Source organism: Mizuhopecten yessoensis, unplaced genomic scaffold, assembly GCF_002113885.1.
Source record: "Mizuhopecten yessoensis strain PY_sf001 unplaced genomic scaffold, ASM211388v2 scaffold11137, whole genome shotgun sequence".
NCBI lineage: Eukaryota > Metazoa > Mollusca > Bivalvia > Pectinida > Pectinidae > Mizuhopecten > Mizuhopecten yessoensis.
Window position 1 is genome coordinate 234283 of NW_018408898.1, and position 14044 is coordinate 248326.

General features: G+C 35.7%; 1 protein-coding gene across 6 annotated transcripts in view; it reads right to left on the reverse strand.

Moving 5' to 3' along the window:
- Nucleotides 1-1354: 1354 nt before the first annotated feature.
- LOC110466572 overlaps nucleotides 1355-14044 on the reverse strand; it is a 29021-nt gene continuing 16331 nt past the window's right edge. For 2 of the 6 annotated variants that reach the window (XM_021523149.1, XM_021523148.1), the window contains 13 exons: nucleotides 13087-13297; nucleotides 12823-12908; nucleotides 12164-12233; nucleotides 11622-11810; nucleotides 10949-11157; nucleotides 9614-9869; nucleotides 9004-9156; nucleotides 7510-7693; nucleotides 7069-7259; nucleotides 6268-6516; nucleotides 5558-5678; nucleotides 4448-4558; nucleotides 3851-4259 (listed from right to left, as the gene is read on the reverse strand). In XM_021523149.1, the coding sequence (XP_021378824.1) occupies nucleotides 4156-4259; nucleotides 4448-4558; nucleotides 5558-5678; nucleotides 6268-6516; nucleotides 7069-7259; nucleotides 7510-7693; nucleotides 9004-9156; nucleotides 9614-9869; nucleotides 10949-11157; nucleotides 11622-11810; nucleotides 12164-12233; nucleotides 12823-12908; nucleotides 13087-13297 (2134 nt within the window). In that variant the 3' untranslated portion in view covers nucleotides 3851-4155. Of the gene's footprint in view, nucleotides 1575-2174; nucleotides 2285-3142; nucleotides 3162-3849; nucleotides 4260-4447; nucleotides 4559-5557; nucleotides 5679-6267; nucleotides 6517-7068; nucleotides 7260-7509; nucleotides 7694-8222; nucleotides 8343-9003; nucleotides 9157-9613; nucleotides 9870-10948; nucleotides 11158-11621; nucleotides 11811-12163; nucleotides 12234-12822; nucleotides 12909-13086; nucleotides 13298-14044 lie in introns of those variants that run through there. The other 4 variants (XM_021523150.1, XM_021523151.1, XM_021523152.1 and 1 more) reach the window with 4 other exon arrangements.

Genomic DNA, 14044 nt, shown 5'->3' on the forward strand with positions numbered 1-14044 from the left:
TAATGAACTAAAATCAATATCGGTTTATCTGACACAGCCAATAAGAGTAATATAACACCCTATCCAAGCAATTACAATCTATAATAAGATAAAACATATGGCAACATGATCTTATACACATAAAAGTAAATACAACAACAACCAAGTATCCTCCAACTACCTATCCATCCCCCTCCCACAAATCGTCCCCAACACTAACCCGGTCCATACAACTAACATCTGAATAAGCCCATACATCAATCAGCACATTTCTAACACCCAGCACCTCTTTCAAACCTACAACCCCCCTCACCCCCCCAACTCCCATCCATTCTATATCCAAATCCTAGCACTAAATCTCCCCCCTCCCCTCCCCACGTGTTTCATCTTTTCCCATACTAATAATCACACTATACACTAAAAACTAGAAATGTCGGAACGAGGAGCAGAATTAAGTGAAAGACAAGTCGAGGTATCTAAGAAAGATGACATTGGTATAAGTTCAGTCAAGTATATAATCAGTGAAGAATGATGAAGAAAGGAATTCAAGGAACGGACACCAAAAAAACAACAACAACTCAGCACATGCATGACACTAATCACTAACAACCAGTCCGTCGGATGGGACTATAAATGGTGGCCCGTGTGAGAACTGTCCAATTTCGCACGGAAAAAATCCCTCTGGGTTTTTCGAATAAGAGCAGGCGCGTACACGCCGACTCAGAGGATAGGAAAAATTTATTCAAATTTTAAAGGTAGGGTCTCTTTATTAAGATATTTAGAAGGACTTCCAAATTTTATACATAAACCAAATTCTTAAACTTAGGCGGGGCTGATGGGGCTGACGGCGGCACAGTACCTCACTTCCGGTCCAGAATTGGTGATGCTTCACAATGAGTGTTAGGTTAAGGCATTATAAGGCATAAGAGTCGTCTCACAAAAACTAGACAGTTAATATATATAGGATAGACGGCTCTTTATCTAATCTATCCCCCTCTTCTACTCTTTACTCCACACTTTATCCCTTCTACTCTTTTTCCTTTCTGTTCTTCGTCTGCTGGATAACCGATACATCCGGTAGTGAAGCGGACGTAAAACCTATCAATCAATCAATCAATCAATCAATCAGAGCGAAAGTGAGCGTAACCCCTGGATATCGAGGATGGGTGTTCAGCTGATCAGGTTTTGAACTTGGAACCCTAACTTTCTGTATTGAAGTATCTTTTTGTATTAAAACAATATTACTTAAATTGTCTCGTTTCTTAAAAAAAACCCATTAAAAATAGATCTGATTTGTGTTTTGTTGTTTCTGCTGTTTAACACAATAAACACTAATTTAATTTGCAACGGCAAATGAGTTAGTGGTTAGGTTTAAAGTAGTATACGGAAATACAGCATATTTTTATTTCGGTTATTTCACATTCATAAATACATCAAGAGGAACGTCTTTGAATACACATGAGCATGAACATTGGGTTCTGTCCAATACAGAACGACTTGGTCGGTCATCAGCCACTGTGTCGCCGTGCCCTGAACTCGTAGGGCCGTTTCTACAAAGTAATCCATAGGGATTGTTGTCGCTCCAACCTCTTCAACTGGGAAAATAAAGATTTACAACATCACTTTAATCAATATAATTCGATAAAAATCTTAAGGATTGTACATAATTGGAATTTTATATATGTATTTTGCAAAGATTATGAAATAAGTAATATTTAAGATAAACGTAGCAAACATAAACACACGCACGATATTACAGCTATAAAATTTGGTAATAGAGTCATAGGCCAAAATTAATTGATAGCACTGCATTATACATCAGTTTAGTAATTCTACGAATAACCGGTTATGCTGGAGGGTCAAACAGTTGGAAATCCAAATAAGTGTAAACTACTGTTAAACAGGGAAGGAGGGGATGGTGGGTTGTGTAAAAAATCCTTATTTATACGAATTTCAAATACATATAAAAAACACGCACTTGATTTCACATATAGAGTTTGGTAATACATGTAGATAAAAGCAGTTGGCAAAAATAAAACATTTTGGATCGTCGGTCCTAGCGAGCTGACATAAACATTAGACATCGTGCGAATTGAGTCATCTACATTAATTTTTATATAATTGTGTCAATTATTTACACCACCACAAAACAAATGTTAACACTAGAAAAGCATTGTAAACAAAGGGAATCGTACCTTCGTACATACGGCCGACCAGCGTTTGGTGGTATTGTTTGTTGTCCCTGGAAACTCTTATAAATCAGAATTCCATTGTTCTGTTGACGTCTAATTTTCTTTGGTATTATCTGTCAACACAAACTTGTATTTGCAAGGGATTTTATTTAGTCATGAACGATGCTCCTAAAATTTTTCCTTCAAATGCAGCTGAAATTGTGTTAATACTGCATTTGTTTTAAAACAAATGTAAGTCAAATGGGCAGGTAATATGTTACTTGTGCAATGTTAGAAGATACAAATACTGTATGTGTTGAATTGTCACCGAAGTAAAACTATGGATGTTTCACATGGCAGTGTAATTTCTAATTGCAAACGTGTCAACTTTTAAGGGTTCTAGTAGTCCGTATTATTCTGACGTTTTATCGACTTTTTTATATCGGTCTGGCGTCGTTAATCGTCGCCAGACCGATATAAAAAAAGTCGATAAAACGTCAGAATAATTCGGACTAGGGTGCTAGCTACGTAAAACATGCGTCTATCTATCTTTAGAATGTCTTCTTTTTATTCAACGTTCACAATGTTAGAAGGATAAATAGTTTAAAATACTTGTAATCAAAAGCAAACACCCAATCATACCCACCAAAGTTATTGTTTTCGATAACTGTAAATAACAAAGTATACATGAAAAAGGAAAACAAAACATGCGGAATATTGTGTATTGCTGTATGATTTGGGGCCTATCAGATAGGATGACATTGCGTATCATTTAAACCATAAATATTCAACAGAACATTTGCAGAAAGTACTGTACATTTCAAACAAAATGGCAACATTATTACAGATTACTGTTTTAAGTTAATTGTAAATCACTTGCCTGCATTTTCATTTTTGTATCACTTACCTGTATTTATCATGTACTGGCTCTACCGTGTAAAAAAAACGCCGATGTCCATTTTATCAAACAATGAATACTATTATTGTTTATGTTGCTTATACTGAATTTTTCTGCAATACATGTACATGTATATGATATTAACAAACATAACAACAAGTAATGTGATCAGAAAGCATATGTATATATGCTTCATGAATGTATCGTGGCAGCGAACATTAATACACAGCTTACCATATCAAGTATGTTCAGGTGAAGGATTCTCGGTACACAGTATTATCATCTACATACTACTTATACCACCTACCGATAGCGTGATACATTCATTATCATTGGTTGTCAGTATGAGAAGAAGTTGAGAACAACTTGAGATCGAATTTTCCCATTCCCCAGCACTTGGGAACGTATTTTCTGAAAAAAGAACGTCTGCTCGCGCCAGATGACGTCCGAAACCGGAAATAGTGTCCACAAAAGTGATCCTCGTAAGAATTAGTCCGTCATAAACATATCTATACAAAGCTAAACAATCCTATCGTCATTGGCTTTTCCGTATGCACATTTAAGTTTCATGTATTCCTCCGCGTACAGACAATCGTTTACCATTTAGCTTTTAGTCATTTGGAAAACATGGTGTTTAGTTGATTTTTCAAATGGAGAAATATAAAAGGTAATAGTATGTAGATGCTAAATAGTTTATCATAAGTATTTTCAGTGTTAGTCGTTCGAACAATTTTCTAGCTCATCTGTCGCACGTAGATAAAATCTCGAGTCCACCTGCGGTGGCCTCTCGATTTTATCCACGTGCTCGCGATGAGAAAATTGTTCTCACGACAAACCTTGAAAATACAATGTGATAATCTATATTAATTTACACTCTTCAGTATGAAAACCAACCATAGAAATGGTAGTTCCATATGGGGTCCGGATATAAGTTGTATAATTTTATATACATTGTAAAATCACATCAATTGAACACAATTTTTTCAACGGTACAAGTTATACAAACTTTATCTATGATGTCGTGGTAACGCATCTTTACGAATTATCTTGAGTTTGATGTAGTCAGATCTCACAAAATATCATTGAAATTAACCAAACCAAGACTGCTTATCTACCGAATGGATTGGATTTATATTTATATAACTTACACGTCTCATTCTTCAATCCAAATATAGAGGTGTTCGATTGTCTGCCATCACAGTCGACGTGACCTTGGGCGATAAAGGTAGTCAGTTAGCATACTTACAGTTTGAATTGTATGCATAATGGACCAAAAAATTGAAAACAAACGAAGATTGCATACATATTGTAGTTTTTAGAGGATATATACATACTTATTTTTCTATTCACCGCCCGGATTTAAATATATTTTAGATATGCCCTCAAAAAGCATTGTCACCTGTCAGTGAAATCCATTGGTCCAATGATATGGAAACGTCACAACTGGAGCAGTTGTCGTCACTCTTCGCTTGGCCATCAACAATACACTCTCCATTTATGAGACAATAACCTACGAATATGGTACAATGCATCGATCATATATAAAGATGTATCCTTCAAACATACTAGAACTTCCTCATGTATTTGGCAGTCTTCATATACATTTTTTTTAATTCATAGACAGAATCATACATATATATTTTACATAATAATATAAACACACACATGTACGCCTACACACATACACACACACAAACAAACACACAATACACAACCATAGTATGTATAACGTTATGTAACTTACATTACGGTACTATATTTGAATAGGAACAATATTTGAATATGCTCTTCATTTACAAGTATTTGCAAAACTCTACTTTGTGATTAAACTGATAAATTTACCATGCAATTTATACGATGCAGCATAACCTTGTACATGGTAATATGACCCATAGGAATTTATTGCACAATCCGTTACCTCTCAAACGTAGTAGCAAGTATATCATACCAATCACCAGTCATTAGGACTCAACATTTCCGACTGGAAATATTAGTAATGATAGTTGAAACAATCACACGAGCTATCTGTATCTGTCGGTCTGTTTTATTGGGTTGTATGTTGTCAAAGTGAAGAAGAAGAGACCTATCTTGTAGCAATCCCAATATCAGAATGAATGCTCACACAAGACTGGACTCTGCACTTATAAATGCAATAGCAAACAGTTACTAAGCAAAAATCCTCTCTAATGAAACTTATTTAGGTATCATCAAACATGTTGCTCTGGGTATATATGTTATTTTACCGCCACTTAGTGCAATTGCCATATCTGAATTTATCCATAAAATCTTGAAAATCTATATCTAGGGTATTTCCCTAGACTTTCACTTTACGATATCTATGGCTTGTTTTCAAAGAGTAGGCTATATAATATATATTACGCAAAACATTTTTTCGGGCAATACCCAATTATTAAGACCGAACTTCAACGAACAATGTAATATTACATTATAACAGATTAATTTAATAAAAATACAGTAACAAGTTTGTTTTATATATCTAATTTAGTACCTGGATTTCTACTCCACTGAAATCTTAATCGAGGATCAGCAGCTTGGCATACATGGCATAAATCCGATGGATGTGTATTTCCCTCTGGTATGCATACTCCGTCGATAAAGCAAAAGTTAACCTGAAAAAAATGTGTTACATACATGTATAAGTGATTACTGTCTAAAAAGGACGACCAAGAATGCGAGAAAATGGTCTTATAATGTGGATAACATGAACTAAATGCATGCAGGTATACTTTATAAGTATAAGCATTTGGTCTTATAGGCATGTGTTACTGTAAGCATAAAACAAAACTGCCACAACGGACTATCTGATGCCAAACACTATACATTACAGACCTGCATATACAATACCTAATGGGTAGCTTGCTTTCTAATTTTCGTAATTTTCGCAACAAAACTGAAACAAGTTAAAAAAAAGGGATGGTAAAATGCAAATGTTTATGGAATAATTTTGACTGTCTGTTCGCTTTTTATTTGCACTATTAGAACACTGTTTTAACAGTAATGATTTCAATTAATCAGTACAGTATTTGCTATTTTCACCAGACCTGTGAAACCGTCATTTGTTCCATTGCAAATGGCTGACCGTTCATAAAAGTGTCAATAAAAAAGCATCTTCAAGATCTAATATATTTAAACCTTGTATCATTCAGTGTCACAGGTTAAAATGCAGATGGATATAAAGCTAACGAATATATCACATACTTCCATCTCTACTGACAGCGTGCCATTTTGGACAACATTCTGACAAATGCCGTCGTAAACAATAAGATCCGAGACGTTTCCGAAATGCTGACCGTCATTGCTGACCCCAACTGACCATCTGTAGGCAAACCGATTCTTATCTTGATGGCTCAATGCGTACGGAGTCGGACAAAATACCTCCACAAGTGTGTTGAATTGCGCGTGAGATGTCCATTGCAGGAAATTTGTCTCTGTGCCGTTACTATGAATCTAAAAGTAAAATAGGCAAAAGATACAACAAAGCGTCAGCAAGCACAGACATAATCGAATGTTGACCTATTGCATAAAGACAGCAAAAGGAACCGAGTGACGTACAACGTAAGTAAAGACATCCAATGCCCAGTCAGAAACCATCTTTAATAACACCAGGTGCCTGACACAGTTATCTTTTCTAGCCGCACTCGTGGTACCATTCAAGAAACATCGAAACTAGTTTTGTTGATACAATGTAGTAACATTAGCATCTATTTTGTAAAATTACATCAATATAGAGTAGTTCGTTCGAAATGCATTGGAATTTCATCGCACCGCATTACAAGCATTTGTTGATTTATGACCTAAATTAGTGTGAAGAGTGGCTTAGAGAACTTCCTTTAATCTTTATTATCTATTATTGATAAAACGATTGACCTTCAACACAAATACCATTTTTGGTTTTCGATTTTCAAATATGTTTTTGTTGGAGCAAAATGAAATAAAATAAAATGGCTATTATATAATTCCTATGTAGGATGAGATGTCTATATAAGGTATAGTATTCACCTGATATAAGGTATTATGACACGTGAGACTACTGGTATCGATAAACGTCTCTCCTTCCACAATGGCCGTCTGGCATACGTTAAGGTCACACGTGTTGTTGGTGTCGAGGTTAACACCATATATGTGAGGAGGTTTGCGGATGTCTACGGAACAATCAGCGGCTCCGAAATACGTACTACACACACAGGTACCTACAAATATCCACCAGATGAATGCGGATGATACTGCCCGATTTACACTGATGAGCGTTTTATTAGAAACTCGGAAACATTTTGTTTTAACAGGTGTGAGATGCATACCAATTAACAAAGCATTCGATGCAGTAATTTGAGCACTTGTATATTAGCCGGCAGTATATTCAGATATACAAATAAATATTATACATGTCAAAAAAATACTGATCATTTTCAACTACATACCGGTACAAAATGTATCACTTACCATTGTCACACTGACCATGTCCATCACATTCGTTAGGACACGTGATCTCTTTAATTTGCCTAGCAATGGACGGTTGGTCATCCGAGTCCTCTTCCTGGTACGTGGTGTTCTGTTTCAGTTCCTTCAGACAGACGGATTTCATGGATTCCCTAGCGGAGGTAGCCCACATCGTTGTCTGGGTGGCCTACACATTTTACACTGTATTAGTACTACTTATCACACGGCATTACATTATAACAATAAACAAACATACTGTTATACTGTACAGTGATTGTTGACCTTTTCGGATCAAAAGATATTTAGACACTTACAACGCCTATGTCTAGGAGCGAAGACCAGGCCACGATCACTCATTTCCCAAACAATAGAAAAAGTCTTTTTTATGTCAATGTAAAATATAAGATATGATTTATTATGAAATGGTTCAGATTTCCAATAATTAATGAGCCTAGGACAAAACAACAATTTCCTTAAATATATTTTCAAAAATAAAAGAACGTACAATATAATGACACAAAGATAAATACAAAGATATTTGTTAAAGTGACAATTCAGTGAAGTAAGATATTTTATATAACCCTGTCTAAAAATTCTTAATGATTATATAGTTGTGTTCTCCTTATGAACAATTAATGTCGAGAAATTGACAAGAGACTACGTTTTCTTGGCGGTTTTAATCAATAACGGAGAAAGCCTTAACTGTACATCCGTACGTTTTAGCGGCAGTTGTCGGTGAATTTCCAGCGTACAAAAGTGTCTTTCCAGCCGAGGAGAGAAGATAACTTCTCGCTTTATTCACCTAGCCTCTCTGAATACAAGTGCATGGACCTATTCTGAATCAAAATCATCTTCTTACAGCATCTCAAACATCGGTATAAATGAGTGATATATTTTACGTTAAAGCCTATTGATATCGTACTTTCTTCGGATTGAAAATCTCCTTGCGGCAGCCCCTCTCTGGGTGCACGCTATAATTGAACCTGTTCGTTTTTATTCAAATCCAAATGTGAACAGAAATATCTGATTATAGGTTTATATTATGACAATTATGATTCTTACTTATAATGAAAATATCAACTTTTCCTCTGAGGTTTTTTGACGAAAACGAACCAGTCAGCGAGATTAAGGAAACCTCATATTTGCAAACAGTTTGCACAGAAAGCAAAATCTCATCTTTTTAAATTTTACGGTAAATAATTGTAAAAATTCAATTTCAACACGTCGCCTTTCCCGCATTGCGCCATCGGACGTTTACCGAATTCGTGACGTCACGTCATTGTTGACCCGTTGTCACACCCCTATCTTACACACACGGAAATTTGAAAAAGTTTGATTGCTTTGAATTACCAGGAAAAGGACAAAGATTCAGAATACATTTGAGATGCATAGCGATGGTACATTTGGCATGGATATGCTGAATGTAATATGTATATGTGCTATATTAACAATTTCTTTTGGAAAAGAACATATTTGAAGTACAGCAAAGCAACCAACCATAATATCAAGGACACATGTATCGATGGCATTGCCTGGGTCTGTTGCCGGAACTTGTTTGGCGCATGCATCAAATGATGTCGAGTCTCTGAGGTATTTTTCACAGTAGTCTGTGGCTTTGGTCATGTTCCATATCTGCTGTTGGGGACCCACCTATAAACGATTAAGGTATTTTCAATTGCTTACTAATTGTTTCGTACTATAAATATGTATCCGTTTTGAATCGCTTTTTCAAAATATAAACAAAACCTTAATGCAAATATGGGACCTCATTAGGCTATCACAAGGTTTTCGCGTACATTTACCTTGCAACTTTTCCGTGATGTCATGACATTACAAAATGACAGCTAAGATACTTTTTCGAGATATGAGGAAGAGCAAATTGATAAGTTTAATAAACCTGACTAAAACTACGGATGGTGGATAAGAAGGCCTCTGTTCTATTTTGGCTTATTGTGTCAATGATATGCTATCGGTTTTCAAAATACACAAAAGGCCCAATAGAAGGCATAAAGTTGCACCCATCCATTGTCGATAAAAGTGCATGAGTTATCTAAATAACGCACGTTTTATGATTCTATGATATAGGTCTGAAATTGTCTGTACCTACCAAAACAGGCGGGGTAGTATTAGGCATCAGAGAGATTGGGAGAAATGACCTAGACTTCCTGACCCTACATCCCTTCTGTTTAACCACGGGTGATTCGTCATCCCTGACACACGTCGCTATAGCACCAGGCGTACAGGAAATATTGCGTGACGGTCCGTTACACGTGCAAAACTGTGCATTATCTGTCTTATTCCACGTCGCCAATTTCTCGAGAGCGTCAGCAGACATTGTAATAAGGTTTTCTCCGTCGGTTACACTACGAAATAAAATGGTTTTGACGTCATATATATTGTAAACACATGATTCCACTTTGTCACTAGGGGCAAGTTCCATCAATTTAAGATTAAATAGACAGAATAATGCTATTATGCAAATGTAATGCAAGATTCATAATGTATTGTCAAGACAACGGCCCGTGTGCGACTACATCTGTTTGCGGATTGCAACTACATGCATATTGAGTGTCGTTAAACTTCTATGTGTATTAAGTCGACGTTCCATTTCTGTAAATGAATGAGAAAAAATACACCATATAGGAACCACATGACATCAAAATGAACAGAGAGAAAAGGGAAAATAACAGAAAACAAAATGAAACGAATGAAAGGAGCCAATGGACATGAAAAGAGAAAAGACAGAATTAATAACCAAAATATATCAAAAATAAAAGTGAAAGCATCATGAATTTCTGCAAAAATACTGTATGCAAAAACATTTACATCAGAATGGTAACAATTTCCTTGACTACACGTTGCATCCGTTATGATAGTTTCGTCAAATTCAGTAGCATTAAAGTCAAGATAAAGGAAGACGTCATTATTCACGGTAGACCATAACATATTTGACAGAAGAGATCCGGGCAATATGGCGACACAAATATATATTTGGTACATGGGCATCGAAACAATATGGCGACCAAAGTATTAAAATTTATATTGAATCCTTTCTGGTAGGTAGAAACTTTTAATCTCAAGTTGACACAGTTGAAGTTTGCTTTCGACACATTTTGCTCATTAGGTGTTAAAATGCACACAATAACGGACTCGTTAGGTAGCATAAGTAGTGAAGGTTTTTCATTCTGTGTTAAAGCACATATACTGATTGTAGCAATGGGTGTTGAGTTAACTCTTCCTCTACATATTACCATACGGTGGTTCAATCGTTCTCTCCATGAATAAATAGCGAATGTTGCAGAAATATGGAATACGTAAGCTTTTTCTATCAAGAAACGAGTTAAGGATAGGTTGATAAGCCTGAAATACACAAGAAAATCATCAAAATAAGATATTTATCAGAAATTACATAGAAAATGTGTATCCTATCGATACGTTTTACCTCCATGATCTTGAGAAAATATTATTATCTCCTGTAATTTGTCCATCCGGCTCGGCAAAATCGTCGTCCGTTTGTCCATTTAGCGTCCCACAAAGCCCTCGAGTGTGAAACGTGTCGGCAGCGGATGGATACATGTGCAGGTCCATGACGTCCTTCCCAGTGTAATGCATAAGCTTGGTACTAAGGTAAGTTCCACTCGGCAGGTATATCTAGGATTGGATATAAATACTTTTTATTTCCGAAAGGTTCCTTTTGTAATGAAAGTATAGAAGCTACAATACACCATTTCGTAAGCTCTTAACGCAATAACATATAGACATATTCCAGTAAATGGCAACTGTCGCATGTATAAATACGAAGGAGGGATAGCACGAACTAAATGTAGGTGATTTGATTATAATGTATATACAACACTAATGTTTATGTGTTTTATTTTTTTAAATACGTACATGCTATTTCAATATTATGGTAATTACCCGTAGGGCTTTACTTATAGACGATTTAAATAATAGGGGGAAAATCTCTCGCGAAGATAGAGTAATTTCCAATATCTAAATGTCAATGTTATCATTTGGCCGCATTAGCACATATACAGATATATTTGGAAATGCAAAAATGATATAAATGCGATTATTATAAGGTATTAAACAAGAGTTGAGTTATTATTATTTACTTTGTAGAAATGTTCGTTGATTTTCCTGACATCCAGTATGTGATCTTCACATGTGCGGAACTCAAATATGGGGCGATATATTCCCGGGCACCTGTCGATGACGAAAACGTCCCCACCTGCCCTCACGGCGATGGCGCACACACAAAACACATGAGCCGGAGGGTTACAGGGCGTCACCTTCATTTGTACCTGCATAAGACCGGATATGACTGAATATGAAGATGACATAATAAACAATGTATAATTGTTCTCGTGTAGACAGTTAGGATAACACGAATATGCTACTGAGATGATTACTTTTCATTCATGTTTTTCATTGATATCGTAGATGACACTGAAAGTACATTTTTTTCAAATATTTTTAGTGGGTAATATTGAAAATGAGCTTGAATTAATGTTCATTAAATTCTGATATTGATTTATTCCAATGTTATTCTTTTTTTGATATCAAACATCTTATTTTTTTTATCAAAATAATACACCCGTCCTCCAGCTAATTGTGATGTCCTCTATGCACTATATTTGAAACATTACATATGTACCTGAACTTTTTTGTTGGGATCATCATTTTCATAAAGGATAAAAGTTCCAGGGTTTTGATTTTCGTAGTTCCTAAAAAAGGAGCAATGAAGAGACGGTAGGACAACACATCTTTTGAAAGAGTCTGAGATTCATTTATCCAGAAACTTTCCGCTTAGCATATGAATACGTCAGAAACTTATTGCGGGAGGTAGTCCCATATATATATTTCATTTTTCTATCCGTTGTTTCTGAATAAACAAAAATGTATTTATATGTAATACTGTTTTAATGTTGTAATCGATTCAAAACAGCTTTTTATCTTAAAATGCCCACGTCTCTCAGTCTCATCTTTTAGACGTATCAGAAAACTTTCTAACTAAGACTAAATATATAACAATTGAATCCTAAATTTTGTATAAACCTCAACAGTACAAAGTACTGTTTCAATCGACTTATGATAAAAATGACCAAGTTTTTCTTTTAACTGATTATTTCCCTTTTCTATTTTTGACACTCTACTTAATTGTTTAGCAGTTTACCGTCTCTTATACATTAAAATGTTTTACTGAACGCATCAGATTTGCAACCAACATATTAATACCTGATACAGTTAAATTAAACCGAGCGATGAACATGTGTAAGAGTAACATTACTTGATAATGTTATTTGGATACTCTACCTGCCATCAAACGTTTTCATGTGAGGATCACATATAGCATGGCACTCTTTCCCCTTCCACAGGTTTGTGTTGTCGTCCATGACGACCTATGAAATTACACACCGTATTACAAAAATCAATGCCACATTTAATTCCACGTGTTGTGTATACTTGGTATATACATGACAAATATACTCTTGTATCTAGCCTCACTTTAAAGATCTTTTGATCAAATCTCATTTCACATATTGTGATAATAATTATATCATAACCGACGATACTTACGTTGACAACATCAAGGACAACGTTGCTCCAGATAGGATTATAATTATTGACAGCCGTACGGAGACTGACTTTGTAACTGTCCGGGTGACCGTTATACGTCTGATCGTCCAACCAGGCGATGTATATCTTGTGTTCCTGGTCCCACTCGTCATGGCGGATGTGTTTGCCACATGTCTGAGCTCCAGTAGGCAGAACGGCTCCAATGTTGGCCCTGTTTATGTTAATGTTAATGTGACGAAAACAACACTTTAACGAACTGCCATGATATCTGTAAACAATTGTCATTTCGCAAACTGCCATATAGACTTTATTCATCTATTGAGCTAATATTCACGGAAGAAATATATTTGTCTTTGAAATTCATTATTGCAAAATTAAATTCATATCAATTATCATAATGTCTGTAGTGGTTTTATGGGTTTCATGTACCAACGAAAATAATATTGCCGCAAATGTTCGTCGACATATCTGCTGGTACTTTATTTGTGCTAGTTCATCTAAACAAAAATATCTTATGGTACATCACCACCTACTGTTCGTCTCGTGAGACATATCCTATGGTAAATTACCATAACTTGGACATATGTAATGGTACCTTACCAACACTGGTATGACTGCCTAGATGCATGTGCTTGTACCTTACCTACACTCGTATATCTGCGTAGATGCATGTGGTTGAACTTACCTACACATGAATGTCTAGGCAGGGACATGTGCTGGTACCTTACCAACACTTGTATGTCTTGGTAGACACATGTGCTGGAACTTACTTACGTATGTTTGTTTTGGTATATCCATGTGCTAGTATCTTACTAACACGTGTATGTCTGTGTATATCCATATGCTTGTACCTTACCAATATTTGTATGTCTGGGTAGATCAATGTGCTGGTATCGTACCTACACTTGTATGTATGGGTAGATCAATGTGCTGGAACTTACCTACACTTGTATGTCTG